The sequence below is a fragment of the Lissotriton vulgaris genome, chromosome 3_1 (assembly GCF_964263255.1).
Source record: "Lissotriton vulgaris chromosome 3_1, aLisVul1.2, whole genome shotgun sequence".
Classification (NCBI taxonomy): Eukaryota; Metazoa; Chordata; class Amphibia; order Caudata; family Salamandridae; genus Lissotriton; species Lissotriton vulgaris.
The window spans coordinates 1,666,351,844-1,666,374,597 of NC_141689.1; the positions used below are offsets into that span (position 1 = coordinate 1,666,351,844).

Here is a 22,754-nt window from a genome sequence, read left to right on the forward strand (position 1 = left end):
TAGTCTGGCAAACCTCTCGCAGTACAGCCGATAATCCTTCCTTTAAACAGACTACTTCTTCCTACGTATTACTCCTATTGGTCACCGTGACGCACTGCATTGTGGGACTCATAGTGAATCTTGATTATTTGAGCCCAATTGTTATCTTTTGTTACGTTCAAGGCTGGCAGTCAAACCTCAGGCATCTCTTTTCAATTCTAGTCTGTATCTTTTTTTGGAGATGCACGTCAGTCATGCTGGATTAATCATGCTGGGTTAATTCATTATATTCTGGTGATTTCTGACATATTGTTTAACCCAGTAAGAGCACTATTAAATTTCAAAATTAAGTATGCTTCTTTCTGGAGCAGTGTTTTTTCAACATCCAATGGTCGTTTCGCTGCATTTAAATTAAATTTAAATTTCCTTATTTTTATACATCCTATGCAGACAATCAGAGAGCCCTGATGAGAGTCTAGAAATTGTGTATCTATGACTTGAAATGCGTTGGCACATCCACAAAACAAAGCAGTACAGATAAATAAGTGACTTTTTTTTTAACTTTTTGAATTATTTGAATGTTCAAGAGTTCTGTACTCGCATGGATTTTGAGACTTTATTAAACTGATTGGTTCACCTTATAAATTATACTCATGGTCATAATTGATATTTGTATATATGTATATGTATTGTAACATAGTATGTATAGCACAATAAGTGTAGTGTAAATGTTGGTGTGTTGAAATATGTTTTGCAACACTTGTTAAGTATGCACTTTTTTCCTTTTTATTGAAAAAACTGTATGACAAAAGTATAAAATAGTTTTCTAAAACAAGTATAAATAAAGTACAAGCTTAAAACATAAAGAAATATGTTTGGCTTATGAGCTAAAAATAAAAAAGGCTTGTAACAAATAGAGACTTAGGCAAACTTTTTGTTTTGAATTCATTAGGCCCTGCCGGTCTCTTGTCCCATTGGGCCACACTCCTTTTTCTAAAAAAGTGTTGTTATTGTGGACATGAACAACACTTTAGTTAATTATGCCACTCTTCTTCCTTACACCCTATGCTACCCTCTAGCAGCTCCTCACCTAGTGCAGCCTTCAAGCAGTATCATAATTTTATTTGTTGTGATTGGGTGATGTCTTCTCTCCTAGGTGATTTATTTTTGCTCTTCTGGATATTCAGCAAAGCTGGGAGCATCCATCATGAATAATCAAGACTTTGTTGCCATCCTTGAAGAGTGCAAGCGAGCCCTGAGCTTACTTCCATCAGAGACGCCCGGCCAATCAGAGGAGAAGCAAGCAGAGTACAAGCGCCTTGAAGGTATGAGTCTGATGCAAAAACAGCAGGTTGTGCTCTGCTTCCAACAACAGTCTCGGGCACACACACTTTTCTGGTTTTGGCCCTACATGATAGTGGGGTTCCTTGGGTTACACTGCTGCTGTGCAGATTATCAATCAAAATGGGAAACCCAATGTACCCTTGATGGCTTGGGCGAGTAATATTAGCTGGTGCAAGTGCCTACAAGGGATTTACTTCAGTAACTATTTCACCAAATTTGTCAATTTAATCTGAACAGGCTGTCTAAATTTGCTTGTCTCTAAATGTTTATATCAAAGAATAACACTCACAATTATTTCAACAAGTATTAATCTTACATATCTTTTGGTTATGTAATATTAATACATGTTGAAATAATTGTGAGTGTTATTCTTTGACATAAACATTCAGATGCAAGCACATTTAGACAGCTTGTTCAGATTAAATTGACAAATTAGGTGAAATATTTACTGAAGTAAATCCCTTGTAGGCACTTGAACCCGCTGTGTAGATTAGGCACACCTAGTTGCAGTTAGATGCTGTCAGTTATAATTTTAGGTCCCAGTACACAAGTGGCATATTGACATTTTAGCAGAAGGAGGAAAACAACGAGGAGTCGAACACAAACGCCTATGAGTTATGAAACAAGCATTTGCAAAACCAAGAGTCCTGGCCTTGGCAAGCCGATGCATTGGTTATTTTTAGGTCTCACCTGAGCCAGCCAGCGCATGCGCTGCTCTGGCGAGACTTTTAGTAAGGGCTTCAGAAAATGCTACCACTGTGGCCTAGAGCGTGCACTTACAAGCAGAGGCGCCATATGGCTTTCCTCTCTCGTCATGGGTCATCAGCTTACAAGATACAAGACCTTTCTTTCACATTCCTGAAGCTGATAGCTTCCTTGTTATTTGCGTTACTAAGCAATCCTGGGCGGAGCCAACTGTTAAATTAAATGAATCAGGTTATTTGGGTTTACAAGCGTCTCCTGAGAAACGCGGCGAAACTTTCAAACAATTCCGTGGTTTGAAAGTTTTGCTGCGTTTCGCAGGAGATGCTTGTAATTAGCTTTCAAGATGGGAGAGTTTTCTTTCACATTCCTGAAGTCGATAGCTTCCTTTTCATTTGCCTATATATCCCTACCTCTCTTCTAACCCTCTACCTCTACTCTACCTCTCTTCTACCCCTCTATATTTTTTTTACCCCTCTATCTCTCTTTTACCCCTCTACCTCTACGTTACCTCTCTTCTATCCCTCTACCTCTCTTCTACCCCTCTACCTCTCTTCTACTCTTCTACCTCTCTTCTCCTCTATTACCCCTCTACCCTACTACCCCTCCACCCCTCTAAGAACCCTCTACCTCCCCTCTATCTCTCTTCTACCCCTCTACTTCTGCTCTACCTCTCTTCTACCCCTCTACCTCTCTTCTACCTCTCTTCTATCTCTCTACTTCTCTTCTACCCCTCTACCCCTCTTCTACTCTGCTACCCCTCTACCTCTCTTCTACTCTTCTACCCCTCTACCTCTCTTCTACCCCTCTACCCCCTTCTACCCCTCTTCTACCCCTCTACCACTCTTCTAACCATTTTCTAGCCCTCTTCTACCCCTCTACTACCCCTCTACCCCTCTTATACCACTCTACCCCTCTTATACCCCTTTACCCCTCTTCTACCCCTCTACCCCACTACTACCCCTTTACCCCTCTTCTACCCCAGTACTACCCCTCAACCCCTCTTCCACCCCTCTACAACTCTACCCCTCTACACCTCTTCTACACCTCTACTACCACTCTACCCTACTACCCCTCTACTACCCTTCTAACCCTCTATGACCCTTCTATTACCCCTCTACATCCCTTCTACTTCTATACTACCCCTTTTCTACCCCTTACCCCTCTTCTACCCCTCTTCCCCTCTTCTACCCTTCTACCCCTTTTCTACCCTTCTACCCCTCTACCCCTCTTCTAACCTTCTACCCCTCTGCTACCCCTCTACTGCCCCTCTACCCCTTTTCTACCCCTATACCCCTCTTCTACCCCTCTACTACCCCTCTACTACCCCTCTACTACCCTTCTACTACCCATCTTCTACCCCATCTACCCCTCTTCTACCCCTCTACCCCTCTTCTACCCCTCTACTACCTCTCTACTTCTCTCCTACCCCTTTACCTCCACACTACCTCTCTTCTACCCCTGTATCTCTCTTCTACCCCTCTACCTCTCTTCTAGCCCTGTACCTCTCTTCTACCCCTGTACCTCTACTCTACCTCTCTTCTACCCCTGTACCTCTCTTCTACCCCTGTACCTCTCTTCAACCCCTTTACCTTTCTTCTACCCCTCTACCTCTCTTCTACCCCTCTATCTCTACTCTACCTCTCTTCTACCCCTCTACCTCTCTTCTACCCCTCTATCTCTACACTACCTCTCTTCTACCCCTCAACCTCTCTTCTACCCCTTTACCTCTATTCTACCCCTCTACCTCTCTTCTACCCCTCTACCTCTACTCTACCTCTTTTCTACCCCTCTACCTCTACTCTACCTCTCTTCTACCCCTCTACCTCTACTCTACCTCTCTTCTACCCCTCAACCTCTCTTCTACCCCTTTACCTCTATTCTACCCCTCTACCTCTCTTCTACCCCTCTACCTCTACTCTACCTCTTTTCTAACCCTCTACCTCTACTCTACCTCTCTTCTACCCATCTACCTCTCTTCTACCTATCTACCTTTGTTCTACCCCTCTACCTCTCTTCTACCCCTCTACCTCTACTCTACCCCTCTTCTACCCCTCTACCTCTCTTCTACCCCTTTACCTCTACTCTACCTCTCTTCTATCCCTCTACCTCTCTTCTACCCCTCTACCTCGACTCTACCCTCTACCTCTCTTCTCCTCCTCTACCTCTCTTCTACCCCTCTACTGCCCCTCAACCCCTCTACTACCCCTCTACCCGTCTACTAACCCTCTTATACCCCTCTTCTACCCCTCTTCCCCTCTGCTACCCCTCCCCCACTACTACCCTTCTACCCCGCTACCCATCTACACCTCTACCCCTCTTCTACCCCTCTATTACCCCTCTACCCTACTACCCCTCTTCTACCCCTCTTCTACCCCTCTACTACCACCTCTCAAACCCTCTCCTACCCCTCCACTACCCCTCTACTCCTCTACCCCCCCCTATAGCCCTCTACTACCACTCTGGCCCTCTTCTACCCCTCTTCTACCCCTCTACCCCTCTACTACCCCTCTTCTACCCCCTACCCCTCTTCTACCCCTCTACTACCCCTCTACCCTACTACCCCTCTACTACCCCTCTACCCCTCTTCTACCCCTCTACCTCTATTCTACCTCTCTTCTACCCCTCCACCCCTCTAACCCTCTTCATCCCCTCAACCCGTCTTCTATCCCTCTTCTACCCACTGTAACTAGCAAAGACACTGTGTCACGGCAGCTTCACTCAGCACCACCACAGCATCACTCTGCACCACAACAGTATCACTCAGCACCACAACAGCATCACTCAGCGCCACCACAGCATCACTCAGCGTCACCACAGCATCACTCAGCGCCACCACAGCATCACTCTGCATCACCACAGCATCACTCTGCACCACCACAGCATCACTCTGCACCACCACAGCAACACCCAGCGCCACCACAGCATCACTCAGCGACACCACAGCATCACTCAGGGCCACCACAGCATCACTCAGGGCCAACACAGCATCACTCAGCACCACCACAACATCACTCAGAGCCACAACAAAATCACTCAGCGCCACCTCGGCATCACTCAGCACCACCACTGTATCAGTCAGCATCACCACAGCATCACTCAGCACCACCACAGCATCACTCAGCCCCACCACAGCATCACTCAGTGCCACCACAGCATCACTCAGTGCCAGCACAGCAACACCCAGCGCCACCACAGCATCACTCAGCGCCACCACATCATCATTCCGAGACACCACAGCATCACTCAGGGCAAACCACAGCATCACTCAGGGCCAACACAGCATCACTCAACACCACCACAGCATCACTCAACCCCACCACAGAATCACTCAGCACCACCACAGCATCACTCAGAGCCACAACAATATCACTCAGCGCCACCACAGCATCACTCAGCGCCACCACAGCATCACTCAGTGCCACCACAGCATCCCTCATTGCCAGCACAGCATCACTCAGCGCCAGCACAGCATCACTCAGGGCCAGCACAGCATCACTCAGGGCCACCACAGCATCACTCAGGGCCACCACAGCATCACTCAGGGCCACCACAGCATCACTCAGCGCCACCACAGCATCAGTCAGCACCACCACCGCATCACCCAGCACCACCACAGCATCACTCAGCACCACCACAGCATCACTCAGGGCCACCACAGCATCACTCAGCACCACCACCGCATCAACCAGCACCACCACAGCATCACTCAGCGCCACTACAGCATCACTCAGGGCCACAACAATATCACTCAGCACCACCACAGCATCACTCAGCACCACCGTAACATCACTCAACACCACATCAGTATCACTCAGCATCGCCTTTGCAATAGTACACCACCACATCATCATCACTCAGCAAGACCTAAGTATCATTCAGCATCACCTCAGCATCGTCTCAGCACTAGTCACCACCACCACCACCACCACCACTACCACCTCAACATCACTCAACACCACCTCAGCCTGCTCTCGGAATATGCCATCTGTTGATTCTCTCCATAGTGTCTGGCCGCTGCAGGTGTTATAATACAGGTACTAGTTCACAACCTTCAACCTCCAATTGTTTATGGCCCCTCAAAAAAAAACTTTAACAAACAACCATTGAAATAGGCAAAAACAAGTTGCCAGGATTGCAAGAACAACAGAAAAAAAATTAGGATATTTTTTTTGTACATACATTTTTTAATATGCTCGCTCTGTTGAACATAATGCCTTCTTGGTCATATATAAGGTAACAAAAATGCTTCTGGAACTTTTTTATTACAACTTTTTAGTATGCTGCACAGCAGCCACACTTCTCTACAGCACAGCTTAAACACATTGGCAAAGTCAATAGCTCTGCCTAAACACTTTTAAGGCCCCAAAGGCGAGACCTATTGGCTTGTTCTTATTGAGAGCATATGCCTCCTAAATAGAAAGAAGATAAAAAACATGAAAGCAATTTAATGTCATGACCGTATGCTTGCAATAAAAAATTCAAATAAAAAAATAGCTATTGCAAAGAATTTTAATTGAATAGTACACTTGGCGCGCTTCCCAACAGACAGGTGTACTAAGAAGAGGTATAGAAAAACACCCGAGTGACAGTATATGCTTTTGTGGTAGTGTTTTTTAATGTTCAAATTAATCTAGGCTCAAGTATTGGTCCAGAGTGCAAAATCAAATAAACATTGCCTCCTTGAGCACCAGATTGAATATCTTGGCCCACATTAGATATCTGTCAACACAATAAAATGCCTTGGAGAGGTCTACCAGAGTGCAATGAATTGGTGGAGCATCATGTTTAAGCTCATGGCTTGCCCTATGGGCTAACACCGTAGAGTCTTGGAGGGCTGAGTGCTATTTTGTGAAACCTGTAGGTTGATGGTCGACACAGCAGGCGTAGCTTGAAAAAAATACTAAAAATTGAGTTTTGTGGAGTGCAGGCTTTCAGTGGGTGCCTAACCAGAGAAGAGGCGCCCTATTCATTGATATAGATATTTAGTATGAGGAAAGGCGGATAGAAGTAATACAGGTTAACAGTAAGTAATCCAGTCATAAGGTGATTATAATCACTGTGGCAGAATGAGAGAGTGTGGATGTGTCATCCTCCAGACCATTCGTTAATCTGAGACCAAAGGTTGAGCCAACATTTTTGTGATTAGACCAGTTATGATTGTGTAGTCTAGTTCGCTTTTCTTTCCTACCACCATCTTAGGCCAATAGAAGTCTTTTAAAAGGTGATGGACTAATTTCCTACAAGGACCCTACTTCATTTGCAAAAATATTGATGGTACATTCATATGAAAGGTTTTCCAAGAGGTGTACAGTGCACATTGTGCTAAAGTCTGTTTTATTGTGTTTTACACTTCATTTAAATGAGAATACGTAAATGTGTCTGTTTATGAATCGCGTTTTTGGAATGGTATTGTTTCCAGGTGGGTTTTTTAGAGTGGATTCTATTACAGAGGACTTTGTCTCCTAGTATCACTTTCAGTTTCTTGTTGCTTTGGGTTAAGCCTCCAGCGATAAAAAGAAATGAATCACTTTAGTTCCAGATAAGGTAAATTTGCAGATACCCATAATCAGGAAATTAGACATGGCTCATCAGGTGAGCTTCTTCAGGAAGTGGAGGAGATGAAACTGATGTCACCGCTTCCTCTTATCTGAAAGAGGCTGCGTGATAGAAGCAAAATGCCGCCTGGGCTCGGTGTGCAATAATTGTAGTAGTAGGAACAATAACATTATTGAGAACTGTGTGAGTTCGGCTGGGGGCGCTGGATTATCCTGAGCTGCAGAAACTGTTTCTCATTGGTGGTGTCTGTAATAGCAGCAAAAGCGTTCAGAATGGACTTAAAGAGTCGCGGAATGTGAATGGTGGCAGTCTAGTGGCATAAGGCAGGGTCCTGCCAATCAGTAACTTGTCACCCCCTCTGCTTTCCACATCCCGCTCACTGTGAAGCTTTTCTGGCACACTGACAGGAACAGACTGCCAAATGATATCTTCGTTAGTCAGTGTGTGCACATTTGGTATTATTGCTAAACTTAGTGCCCAGCCTGAACAAATGACATTTAAAGACATGTTTGAAAGTTCATAATGTAAAGGAAAGTGTCAGATACAGAGAATAGAATTGTTTTTATTAGTTTATTTGGTGCAGTGCTGAGGTTGTTTTAAAGCGCTTTGTAGGAAGGTTTTACAATAAGCTGGTTTAAGAGCTGCGATAAAACTGCATAAAAGAAATGCAGAATCTGATTGTTATTTTCAGGACCCGCTGGAAGCCCTTGGGAACAAGAACACCTTCGTAAGCATCCTGAATTTAAGGAAAATGATTTCGGAGTCGAGAGATACAGCAAGAACATTCCAAATATAAATGCATTTATTTGTTTTTGTTCTAACGTTTTGTATTTCGCTTGGATTGACAGGACGGCAGTTTAGTGTAGAGGATGAAGGTGAGTGCAGTGTGTTTTTCCTAGCAATGGTAGTAGAATTGCAGGTGCCCCCTTTTTTAGGTCTTCCTTTAGCGGCAGCTTGCATGCTGTAGTAGAGTATGGAAGAGGAATGCAAAAACAACAATTGATGGACAGAATGCAGAACAATGTCATACATTCACCCCAGTACAGAGATCTGGGCCTAAATCCATCGTTTTTTTGCCCTCCACACCACCCCAGTTCAGACATGGCCATATGCAAATCAGCCTTGACCCTGTGCCTCATGGGAACAGTCCAGCCCGAACTGCCAAGCCATGTCTTTCCTGGACCAATCAAGCATCCTAGGACCGGTTTTTTGTTATCAACCGTCTTCAGCCAGGATAGCTTGACTCCAGTGGTGTGGAGAGCATGGTACTCACGTCTGAGCATACCCATCCCACTCGGGGTGACAAATGCAAAAACAACAATTGATGGACAGAATGCAGAACAATGTCATACATTCACCCCAGTACAGAGATCTGGGCCTAAATCCATCGTTTTTTTGCACTCCACACCACCCCAGTTCAGGCATGGCCATATGCAAATCAGCCTTGACCCTGTGCCTCATGGAACAGTTCAGCCCGAACTGCCAAGCCATGTCTTTCCTGGACTGGAATCAAGCATCCTAGGACCGGTTTCTGGCTATCAGCCGTCTTCAGCCAGGATAGCTTGACTCCAGTGGTGTGGAGAGCATGGCACTCACGTCTGAGCATACTCATACCACTCGGGTGACAAATGCAAAAACAACAATTGATGGACAGAATGCAGAACAATGTCATACATTCACCCCAGTACAGAGATCTGGGCCTAAATCCATTGTTTTTTTGCACTCCACACCACCCCAGTTCAGACATGGCCATATGCAAATCAGCCTTGACCCTGTGCCTCATGGGAACAGTCCAGCCCGAACTGCCAAGCCATGTCTTTCCTGGACCGGAATCAAGCATCCTAGGACCGGTTTCTGGCTATCAGTATGGAAGAGTATGGAAGAGGAGCCACGCCCACTCTCCTCCCATAATTTTTATTGGCTTGTGTCATTGTCTTTCGTAAATACTGCATTCGGATTCGTTAATAGGCTTGTTAGTCTCTCCTTAGTACGGCCTTGTCTTCTTTTCTACCCTCCCATGGCGACTGGCCCTTTTACTTCAGTTGTTACATGAGACCTGTTATTTAGTCTGCAAGCACTATTTACTTTATTGAGTTTCTCTTACTGGAGGCCGGACATGCACTGCTTAAGCTGAAACGGCTTGTGTTTCTCTAAGCAGCATGGCTGCCCCGTAACACGGGCGACTGCTTTCAGTCACTTTAACCCAGCATCATCATGTGTCTGTTTCAATCCTCATTTAGAAATGATTAACAAATTAAATCATGTGAATTCCATGTAGCACGTAATCGTGTGCTAATGTGCTGGAGCTGACAACAGCACATCTGTGTTACATGTCATCTGTACTAAAGCTACCTGATGGGTTGTTTTCAAAAGCCTGTTTTATTAACAACACCACCACCACCAATACCACCACCACCATCAATACCCCCACCTCCACCACCACCACCACCACCAATACCACCACCAATACCACCAATACCACCACCAATACCACCACCACCATCAATACCCCCACCTCCACCACCACCAATACCAACACCACCAACACCAGTACCACCACCACCAATGCATCCAATACCACCACCAATAATACCACCGCCACAATACCTCCACCACCGTCAATACCACCACCACCAATACCACCACCATCGACACCACCAATAAGACTACCACCACCACCAATACCACAAACGCCACTGGTACCACATCCAATACCACCACCAAACCCACCACCACAAATACCACCACCACCACCAATACCACCACTGCCACCAATACCGCCACCAATACCACCAAGAATACCACTGCCACCACCAATACCACCACCATCAATATCACCAATGACATCGCTACCACCAATATCACCACCCCCATACCACTACGACCACCAATACCACTACGACCACAAAAACCACCACCACTACCACCACCAATATCACCATCAATACCAATAATACCACCACCAATACCACCACCAATACCACCCCGAATAAAACCATCAATACCATCACCACCACCAATACCACCACCCCCACTAATACCACCACCACCACCAGTACCACCACAGCCACCACCAATGCCACCACCAATACCATCACAAATACCACCACCAATACCACTACCACCACCAATACCAATACCACCACCACCAATACCAACACCAATACCACCACCAATACCATCAATAGCATCACCAATACTACCACCATCAATACCACCACCACCAATACCACTGATAGAGCGCGTTAGGTCCCCTAACTAGAATTTGTACAAATACTCACCTGGGCCCATAATTCCAAATCGTATAACTTAACATTTATGTAGGTAAATCACGCTCTGCTACCAGTATTTTGTGATTTTATCTCTAATTCCTATACCAGTAACCTACTAATCTTTGACACTAGGTACCTAACACAATGGATCAGGGAGTTGAGTTAAGGAAAAAGGCACTTAAAACATTATAACATTTGTAATTATATAATAACCACAGACTCAGGGTAGGTTCAAACTCTTTATCTAATCATCATCATCATCATAAGTAATGAGCCATAAGTTAAACGCAATCAGACTATCAATAACCAAAATCAATAACAGCGTATAGCTATGAATAATATAGAGTGTGCTAATCATTTAGAAACTTAGAAATAAAGGGAAGGTAGAAACAAGGAACATGCTAATTTTAGAAAAACAGTCTTTCGCCACTTGATTAAAGGAGGGTAAAGAAAGGGAACATGCTAAACCCAAAGACTTTCGCCATTCACTGGCAGTTTGAAAAGGAGAAACACAACTTATGCAATTCGATTATTCAGATTTTAGCTTAATAACTATCGGGAAGGTAAGATTTGGAACATACTATAAAAATTCAGCTTATCTCCTTAAAGGGAGGGTGAGAAAAGGAACATATACTCTTATAAAAACATATCACATTAGCTAAAGGTGGGTTGAAAATTGGAACACACTAATAGTCAATAATAGATGAAAGTTCTCATTTATCAAGGGACGGGAAAGAAAAGGAACATATGCAATCAAGCTTTGCAAATTCGGGAAGGTGAGAAAAGGAATGCAAGTTAATTTACAATCACCCACACAGACTTATATTTACCTAGGATAGAGAGAAGACCAACCCTGGCCACGGGTCAGTTGGAAAAGACAGGAGGAACCCCAAAGACTTCAGTGCCAGTAGGCGAGCAGGTGCAGCTCATGGACAATCAGGACAGGATATCCCCAGAATTTGGATCAGGACTGGTTCACCAAAGGTTAAGACCAGCACCCGCAGTTTCGGTGGCAACGCCTGCGCTACTCCCTCTCTGCAATGAATCTGCTAAAACCCCGATTGGTTTATAACTTTCATCAGCAAAGTGCTTCGCCAGCACTTTCACTTCCCAAAACCCCGATTGGGTTCTCGAACCTCCAAACAGAGTGCTCTGCAGCTCTCTGCTTTCAGTCACCTATTGAGTGCGTTGGGTCAGTGACAGGTCAGCTATTCGGACAAGTCGGACAATTTCTCTAGCTAAACATACGCTAATTATACTGTTTTTCAGGTCAGTGTACCACCCCCCCAATGTTGCAAGTGTAAGGATCCCCAATTTTGATTGGATAAAGGAGGAGGACAGGTCATCACACCACCTAAATTTTAGACTTTCTCAGACTCCTTATTCAAATTCCGTCTACGCCCCTTAAATTCCAGGTTCTCATGACATATGCCTTTTGGGGAACAATGGTGAATATAACATTGAATACAATTGTAACAAATTTCAGTACGGTTCAGCTCCCTCTAGCTGGGTCGCAGGTCGGGTTCCCCGGTGCATCTTGGCTATTGCTGCCATCTGGCTGGGTTCCAATGCTGCAGAGTTCATCTTTCTTCTGCAGGGCGACATGCGCAGAAAGGACTTAAAAAATGGAGTAGTAAGCACCTCCCAGGCCCAAAGAATACGATACATGAAAAGTAAAAGGAAACAATTTAGAACACCATAATAAATGATTACACTGTATACCATGAATCACTACTCTATACCCATTACTTTAATATAAACTATAGCATTCGGATTAAGCAGAACGAGCAGCTTAGCGAAAGCAGAAATGCAAGCTTCTCGCATGTGAGAACACAGAACAGCCATTTTAGCACTAGTGCGCAGATGCGACAGAGTTCCCTCCAAAGCTGCGAGTGCGTCATGTCACGTGGGTATGACAGACGCATACGCAGTAGAAATTCCCGCATAGCAGCAGCCATTTTAGATGCAAGCGTATTAGTATTAGAAAACACATAAGCAAGCTTCACTGGGATTCCCAATATAGATGACGAAGGGGTAAATTAGTAAAACAAACAGGTTGGTTATTTCGTTATTGATTATTCCAGGTTCATGAGTACGAGCAAGTTGCTTCTCATGCGAATCCTTGCTCCATCAATCCCCTCTTTGATGATATTTTATATCATCACAAATTAATGAAACGGATGCCAACTTTTCACATTTCACCCATCTCTTCAAACTTTCTATTCTGCTTTTTCTCATTATTTCTGATTGGATGAGAATTTTTCATCTTTTTATAAATCTTGCTATTCATTTCCTCTAATTCTAGTTCTTCAATATTTCTTTTTACCCTTCGCTGGTTCACAGAATATTTCTTCTTGTGTTTTCGACATTTGCAGTAAATTATTATCCCTAGAACTATTAAAACTATTCCCGCCATTGGCATCAGTATTTTACTCACAAGACTTTTACCTAGATTAGAAAACCAACTACCTACAGAGGAGAGACCATCAGTTAGTCTCTTCCAGGCACTATCAACATCCATTGGTTTGAGCTCCCTTTCCAAATTAGTGATGTTTTTCACATACATCTTAATTTCAACACTTTTGACTGGAATGTAAGTGCAACAATGTTGCACTTTCAACATTCTACAGACTCCCCACTCTTTTGCCAATAGGGTGTCAAGAGCAAGTCGATTTTGTAAAACCATAGATCTGATCGCAACCAATTCGGTATTGACCATAAGGAAACCTCCAGCAGTGTCAGTTGATAACCGATCTACTACTGTTGACAATTTGCAAATTCTGTGTGTGTTCAGAGCCACTCCCACTGTAGGTATCAATGCACTAAATATATCACCTACTATTTCTCCAACACTTTCTCTTTTGCTACGTACTAAACCGTTAGTTTCTTCATTGCTTCCAGTAATTTTATCCACATGGTATATCTTTCGGAAGACAATACCAAAATAACAGCTTCCATACCAGTGATCTGGTAATTTGAAATAAGCCTTGTTCCCACATATATAATAAATTCCGGGAAACACAGGTTCTGTCCCATCTTTGAATCCCCAACCCTCGATTACCTTATAATTGTGCTCACATTTACTGGAACCAATGAATATGTTGTTATAATAACTAGGCATTTCTCCTTGAAGACAACGTTTCCCCATCTTTTCGAAATCCAGCAACATAGCAGCGTTAGCTCCACCATTTGAGGTGCTCCCTATACTTTCAGCCCATTTAGGAGTTTTCTGATTCTTGTCATTTGCTTTTCTTTGGAAGCTCTCTCTTCTCTTCTCTACCATGTTTAGAAATATATTTTCTTTTTCGTGTCATAGACATGTTAAGTTATTTCTGTGTGCATCACCTATATCTATTTTCCCTACGGTTAGAAAATATTCACTCATATAACGTGCTACATCTCTAGTAGTGTGAACAGGGTTTCGGTTTCTACGTACAGGAAGTTCGGAAAATATCACATCTGAGTTAGAATAATTATACTGTAAAGGTCCTTTCTTGTAAAATAAGCTAGCTAAGATACTACAGGAAATTCCATATGTTAGTGGCAAGTGATGGTATGTCACACCCTCAGCTACCAAAGTGGGCAGCTTCATGCAGACATAACAGTCTTCTATCTCCATTGCTTCTACATAGTGTACTAAAAGGTTTGCAAATACATTTAAATGAGTTCTGTTTTTGATTCTATAATAGTGCAGTCCTTCCTCATCTGGTGCGTCTAAGTCTATTTTAGTTTGTCTAATGCTAAGTGCTTTCTCTTGTGTATCTACTCTTTGTGGTGTATCTTTCGTTTGCAGCTCTTCTGTGTCCATTGTCACTGGCTTAGTAGGGTATAAATAAGTATCTATACTCATCATGTAAGGAATAGTTATGGTTAGTCCTATCCAAAGTATAAGTACTAATGCTACACTACATAAACATACTTTGCAGCATGTTCTTACACAATTTATTTTCGGTTTTCCATTAACAGTTGAATCCGCCATCTGGTCTCAAGGAGTTTCAACCCCTCTTTGAAACTTTTACGCCCTGAGTAATACTCAGGTGGGTCTTACTTCTTCGGTAGTTGGATCAGCAATCAATTCCTCATCAGTTTCGTCACTTATTTCCAGGTTTTCAAAATCTTCCAAAACAATGTAGGTCCACTCGGGGCCCTTGTATTTGTTATTAAGTCTTTTTAGTCATGGACTTCTTCTTCTGGGTTGTATCACAGGTGGATCAGTTTGGCTTGTTACCTCATCCACCTGTTCAGGCTCTTCATTAATCTTCTTTAAACAGAGTCTCAGTCTCTTGATATATCTAGGCCATTTGTCTCCTTTTCTGAATTGTTTAACTAGCACTGTGCTCTGGCCCTCTTCAAATGTTCTTTTATTGTCGCTCAGTTGTGGCACATTGACTTCAGTTCAACAAAAAGGGGGGGGTGCTGCACTGTTCCTCAAAGGAGGGAAAGATTAGGAAAAGCTGACGTGACCGAAGGTGTGGGTAGTACACCTTTGGGCATCCATTTTGATGGATGTATTTGCCTCACACACCCAAAAGGGAGATGGGTAGGTGCATCCACGCGGTCACGGGCTGATTAAGCCACACCTGAAGGCTTAACCCCGTTGAACTGGGCCGCCGAGCACTCATGTGGCTCTTAGACCTTGACCATTAGGCATAGGATTTTCCACTAAGGTAAAATACACCTACACCACATACATGACACTGGCATGTTGATGAGTTCTTTTTCTTTTTCTTTTCACCTCTATAAGGTCCTGATGAATCGCAGGTGACTAACCTAAGTGCGAGAAACATGTTGACCAATTGTTTTCTAAGGCCTCTCTAGGATTACTCTACCTAACGTGGTGACACCTAGCGAGCCCCCCTTTTTTCACTGGTTTTAATTATAGTAGGGGGACCCCCAGAATAAAGTTGTTTCCGGCATCCCCTGCTGCATTTTAATCACTACACCGAGCCTACCTGCTACTCTGCCCACACACCCGCACTTCACCATAGGGCTGTTGGATAAAAAAGATCTCCGCTAAAGAGCCCCTCCTTGAGGTGAGCCCGTTGGGGATTGCACCGCCCCCCCAACGAGGAGCAACCGCCAATGATGAAGCATGACACCCTTTTGGGTGTGTGAGGCAAATACATCCAACAAAATGGATGCCCAAAGGTGTACTACCCACACCTTCGGTCACGTCAGCTTTTCCTAATCTTTCCATCCTTTGAGGAACAGTGCAGCACCCCCCCTTTTTGTTGAACTGCTTGTACCAGATACGGGCACATGCTGTGACTGGACCTTTCACATCCTCAAGTGATAATGAGTGTCCGTTGATCTACTATCACTCTCCCCCTGTTTGATAAATACATTGACTTCAGTGTCTTCTTCTTCCCTTCCTGTCTGACTAGTTCCAGGTCTTATCTCTGTTTCTTCTGCCTGGTTACTAAACTGGCCTTGTTCAGGAATCTGTTGGATTTGTCTTTTATCTGTTTCACTTTCTTCGTCCTGAACACAATTGTCTATTCCTACCTGGTCCTGCTCAAGCTCTTCGAACTCTTGATCTTTTTCTGCTTGAGATTCTGCCCTCATTTCTATCTGTCCCTTTTCAGATTCAGGAGTTCTGGGTGGAGTATCAATTACCTGATCTTTCCCTATCTGATCCTGCTCAGAGTCACTTTTGACATGAATTTCAATGACCTGAGTATCTTGCTCTACTCCTGTCTCATCCTCGCTATCACTCTGTCTGTCTAAGTAAGTTTGACTTCTTGTTCAAACCTATTTTGCTGGTATGTCGATTATTGGGATCCAATCATCTTGACTGGTGCTCGGTTGTTCTTCTTCAGCTTCTTCAGTATCGATCTCTTGAGATCCTTCAGCTGCGCAACCTTCAGCCTCACTTTCATCAGTTTACGTCACGTTCTTCGTATGACTGACATGGATCCAGTGTGGAACTCCTGCACACTTTACTGGTGTGGTGGTGATCAGAATCACTTGTGGGGGTTTACTCCACCTGGGTTTGAGACAGGATTTACAAGTATGTTTCTTAAGGACAACCCAATCCCCTGGGTTCAAGTCATGTGCTGGAGTTGCTGGTCTGGCGACAGCATCTTCCCCGACTTGGCGAGAGATAGAACGCACTTGGTCAGCCAGTTCTTTGCAGTATTCCAGTACTAAATCATCGGATATGTTTAGCAGTCTGTGTCCTGGCACCCATGCTTGTGGCATTGCTCTTCCCATCAGTATTTCATGGGGGCTTAAGCCTGTATTCTGATCTGGAAAACTTCTAAGTCCCATCAGAACAAGAAGCAAAGCATCTGGCCACTCCAATCGAGTTGACTTGTATATCTTTCCCAATCTTGATTTTATAGTGCCATTCAATTGTTCTATCACTCCAGACGCTTGTGGGCGGTATGTTACAGTGCAGTTTTTGCTTAATTTGGAATGCTTCACAAATTAGACCCATTATTTCACTGTTAAAATGTTTTCCTCTGTCAGATTCAATTGTCACTGGAAATCCGAAATGTGGGATAAGCTCTCTAAGTAGAAGCTTAGCCACGGTGATGCTATTGTTCTTACGTGCGGGGTAAGCTTACACCCATTTTGAAAACAGTCAGACAATGACAAGTACATACTTTAGTCCTCGACAAGGGGGTAAGTGAATGAAATCAATCTGCAATCGTATAAGAGGACCTTCTCCCTTTCCAATCTTTCCTGGCAATACCACTGTGCTCTTCCCTGGGTTCATTTGCTGACAAATCAGGCACCTCTGGCAGAGTGCTTCTGCTATGTTCCTGAATTTCGCATTAAACCATGTTCGTCTGAACAGACGTATCATAGCATCTCTTCCCAGATGTGAATCTCCATGAATCAACCTAGCCATAGGAGCAAGCAGACAGTTGGGTAACACCACTGTGTCGTCAAGGTAAATAATGACACCATCTTCAGCCCTTCTCTTACACCCTAACTTCCTCCACTGTTCCTTTTCCCTTGGTTCTGCTGCATTCTGCAATTCTCTCACTTCTTCCCATGTATCCACACCATCCAGTAACATAAGTTGGCAGCTGTTTCCGCCCACCTCAACCTTTTTGTTTACAGCCATTTTGTATTTTGCACAATGTTGGGCTAACTGGTCAGCATATCGGTTACCAGCTGTCACTTTGTCATTGCCAGATTTGTGAGTAGCACACTTGACCACAGCCACTTCTTTTGGCAACTGGATTGCTTCCAGCAAATCTTTCACATATTGACCATTTCTGATGGGGGTGCCTGAAGAAGTCAGGAACTCCCTTTGCATCCATAATTGGCCATAGTCATGCACCACCCAGTAACCATACTGGCTGTCAGTGAATATGGTCACTTTCCAATTTTTCCCAAATTTACAGGCCTTTGTAAGGACAACCAATTCGGCAATTTATGCAGACTTGACTCCAAGTAAGTAGGATGCTTCCACTGGGCCTCCCAAGGTACACACTGCATAAGTAGCGCTTAAACCTCTTTCCTCATGTCGCATGCATGAGCCGTCAACAAACAGTTCATAGTCTGACTCAATCAAGGGCTCCTCTCTTATGTCTGGCCTTGGCTTTGTACTCTATTCAGTCAGATCAATGTAGTCATGTTCAACTTCCTCCTTGAGTACTGCACTGTATGAATTTGGCAGTAAGGTTGCTGGGTTCAAAATGTTGCACCTAGCAATGGTTATGTTTCCTGCACCTACAAGAATTCTCTCATACTTAGTCAGCCGACTAGGTGTGAGGTACTGAGTCTTAGTCCTGGTTAGCAAGATTACAACTGCATGTGGAACATATACGGTTACAGGATGTCCCATAATGATGGAATCACTCTGCTCAAGACTCATGCAAGTTGCAGCTACTGCTTTCATACAACCAGGTAATGCGGCGGCCACTGGGTCTAAAGTGGATGAAAAGTATGCCACAGGTCGTCGCACCAATCCGTGAATCTGAGTCAAAACTGAAAGTGCACAGTTATCTTGTGTGTCACAAAATAGTCAAAATCTTTCGAATAGTCAGGCATTCCCAATGCTGGAGCTGTACACAGGCAGTTTCTCGAATTCACAAAAGCAGTCATGCTTTCGTCATCCCATTCTACTGGGTCTTTGACTCTCTTCTTTGTCATTTGTATTAGAGGCTTTGCAAAGACTGCGAATCCCACAATCCATTGCCTGCAATATCCTACGACTCCAAGAAACATTCTGACCTCTTTTTGTGTCTTTGGCCAATCCATGTTTTTAAATATTCTGATTCTCTCTGTGGTAACTCTCCTGACACCTCTCTCTATCTAATGTCCCAGATATTTCACGGAGGTAGCACAAAATTGCAATTTCTCTGGGGACACTTGATGTCCTCCTTCACCCAGATGATTCAGTAGAGCGATGGTATTGACAACACAGTCTTTTCGTGATTTTAAGGCCACCAAAAGGTCGTCTATGTACTGAACCAAGACTGACCGTCCAGGTAGCACTAACGACTCCAGACACTTTTTCAAAATCTGATTAAAGATTGAGGGGCTCTCTGTGTACCCCTGAGGGACACGTTTCCAAACATAGACATGACTGTTGAATTCAAATGAGAAAATAAATTTGCTATCTGGGTGCAATGGGATCGAGAAAAATGCATGGCATAGGTCTATTACAGTGAACCATCCAGCTTCCCACGGTATCTGATACTGAATCACTGCAGGATTTGGCACAACTGGACAGCAGGGGACGCCAATCTTATTAACCTTTCTCAGGTCCTGTACTACTCTGTACTTACCGCTGGGTTTCTTTATCCCAATTATGGGGGAGTTACATGGACTGCTCATTACTTCTTCCAAGATTCCTGCTTCCAACAACCGCTTCATCTCTACTGCAACTCCTGCCTTTATTTCTATATTCATCCTGTACGGTCGTGTGTTTGGGTAAACTGCGTCTTCTTTTATGGTTATTTTTATTGGGTCAACATTTGCCATTAATCCTACATCCTTTCCTGTAAAGTCCCATACTTCTGGTTTTACCGTCTGTTGTAATTGTTCTGGTAAGTCTTTTATTGTCATCTTGGCAATGTCATTCTCTGGTTTTGCTAACATTAGTTTGTAAATTCCATCTTCATCTGGGGTCTGAATTTTAACACCATTTGGAGTGCAAAAGATGGTTCAATTCATTTTGCACAACAAATCTCGTCCTAGCAGATTTACAGGACTTGAGTCACAGACTATGAATCTATGCATTTCTTTAAAGTTCCCTATTTTTACTTCCATTGGTTCTGTGACTGGGGTACTAATTTGTTTATTAGAAACGCCCACTACTTGGATCGCTTCTCCAGAGAGGGGTAGGTTTGGAACGTCTGCTGTTCTCACAGTAGAGCGGGTAGCACCAGTGTCCAACAGAAAGGTGACATCATTTCCCTCAACCTTTCCTTCAATGTATGGCCCTGACTGGTCTACTAGCAAGGAGGCGCCAAGCACGCACTCCTCGTCCTCCCCCTCAGGCACCGTCAGTAAGGTTCTTCACAAAAGAATGTGTCATTCAAAAGAAACTGTGAGGTTGATGCATCTCTTTTTTCCCTTCCTTCTCAATTCTGAGTCTCTACATTCTGTTGTGCTTTGCTCCTATAATTTGGCATAGGCGCCGGGGGAATCTGGTTCTGTGTTACCTGTTGCTGGGTCTTCCGTGGCACTTCAGGCTGCGTCTGTGGATTTAAATCATTATTTTGCACATTACTATTCTGCACAGCCTTACACTCGTCTTTCCAGTGCCCCAACTTGCCACATCCGTGACAGGGGAACTTCTTTTTCGCATCTTCCCTATTGAATTTTCCCCTGAGCCTACCCCCACTTCCATCGCCCTTAATCTGATTAGTAGTCATCTGATTCAGCTGTTGTTCTTGGTGCTCTGCTAATTTTACTTGTGCCCACATAACCTTGTCTTTCAATTCTTTCCGTTTGTTTTCTAGCTCATCTTCACAATATTTTGCATATTTCAGGACCTCATCTATGGGCTTAGCTTGCCAACAAATTTTATTGTCTTTAATCCATTGGGAAATTTCTGGTCTCAATCCTAGCACAAATCGATAAATAAAATGTGTCATGTCCTTCATGTCAATGTTGTCTAATACACTGTATTGTTTAAAGGTCTGTAGTAGACGTTCATAATATGAATGCACCGTTTCTTCTTTATTCTGAGTGGTTCTATCTATTTTCATCCAATCTGTCTCTTTTGCAGGCACCTTTCCTTTCAGGTAAAGTATTACCTGATTATATTTCTTCATTACATCCTCAGAAGGTGCTCCTGTCTTCGGGTCTCTTGGGTACTCATCACTAGGCCAATCAACAGCTACTTTGCATTATGTCCACAAATCTACGGGAACTACAATGTCAAATAAGCCATCTAAGTCTTTCAAAAGACACTTTGACACCTTTACAAAACTCTCGACCTGTCTGTACCATTCTACAGGTTTTTCTCGAAGTTTTGGGAAATCATTTGTAAATGATAAAATATCCTGTCGGGACCATGGAACATGCACATATCCTCCACCTGGTACTTCTCGCATGGGACATATTTTTTCTACTTTATCGGCTTCTTTTAACACATATTCTGAAGCCATTTGCCTTGATCGAATCTCTTCCTTTTTCTCGGCCCATCTTGCTTTCCATTTTTCTAATTCTCCCCATTTTTGCATTAAATTCATCAGCTCTCTGATTTGTACTTTTTTCCCTGACACGTTCGTGTTTTCTAAATCTTTGCCAGAGAATTCTACTCTGTAGGGTTTCTGCAATACTTTAGATTTACCAATGTCCATTCCCATGCTAGCTGCAGTATCCATTAATTTTTCGTGAAACACCTTTGTATTTCTAGTGATACTTTTACAGACAAACAGTAATTCGTCCTCACTGAAGGTATTTAATCTCTCCAATCCCATATTCCCAGCCATCATTTCTTCTATTTCAATCCTCAATTTATATATGTCTAATGGCTTGGGCTGTGTCTTTGGTCTCTCTATTTCTCGGGTCCATCTGTCTATCTCTTCAGGTGTTACTACAGTGGCACTTCTCGTACCTGAGGAAGTCTCTATCTGTAGTTCCCTTGAGGATAAAGGAGTGTTTCTCCTCACTGAACCATCTTCAGGTTCCCTTATTGGTAAATTCATTAAGGATATCACTGATTCACATTCACTTGCCTGATCAACCACTATCAGTGGCTCTTTTCTTGGCTGTATTACTGATGCAGTTATAACGGGAGCCTTTGGACTAGCTTGTTTATCTCCGTCCAAAGGAACGACTGGGCCAATAGTCACTGGAATTGTCAAAGCCTCAGGACTTGTATTTAATTGGGAAATGTTCTAAATTAACTTACTTCTCTGTTTATTTAAAGCTTCTCTTTCTCTTTCTTGTAATACCCTTTCGATGGAGGTCTCATGTATCACTTGCGGAATTAAAGGTGGCTGTAAAGACGGGGCAGTCAGGTTTGATATGCTTGACCCCTCATTGCAAGGTGGTCTAAAGAACGGGTTGTTTGGATTCACTATTCTCGTTTCTTCCTCATAGGGTGGTGGATTTTTCATTAATAATTCCTCCATGTAATCATCATCGGAATCACCACTAGTCATTAAATGTCTAGTTTTCTCAGTCCTTTTACCTCCCACAGGCTCCTCTATCGTTAGTACTGGGTAAAGCCCTTCCACTAACATATTCTGTCTCCATTGTTTCATTTGTTTTTCTTTAGAATCTCGGGGAACCTTTGGGTAAAATGTATTCAGTCCTTTGTCCATTCTAGGTCTGTCTCACTCAAAAGCCTCGATCTCCCATTCTTCTAATACCTCATATTGCATTAACCTGGGTCTGGGATGTCAGTCATTCATTCGGGTCCTTAAATTAAACAAATTCTTCCATTAAAGGTACCGTCTAAGGGAAATGCCAGAAGCCCAT

The 22,754-nt window shown here is 43.5% G+C and overlaps 1 protein-coding gene across 1 annotated transcript in view; it reads left to right on the plus strand.

Annotated features, from left to right (window-relative positions):
* Positions 1-22,754, plus strand: part of ALPK1 (alpha kinase 1) — a 383,577-nt gene that overhangs the window by 162,311 nt on the left and 198,512 nt on the right. The window contains exon 3 of the mRNA XM_086962134.1: positions 1,136-1,304. Within this exon, the coding sequence (XP_086818260.1) occupies positions 1,187-1,304 (118 nt within the window). The 5' untranslated portion in view covers positions 1,136-1,186. The remainder of the gene's footprint in view (positions 1-1,135; positions 1,305-22,754) is intronic.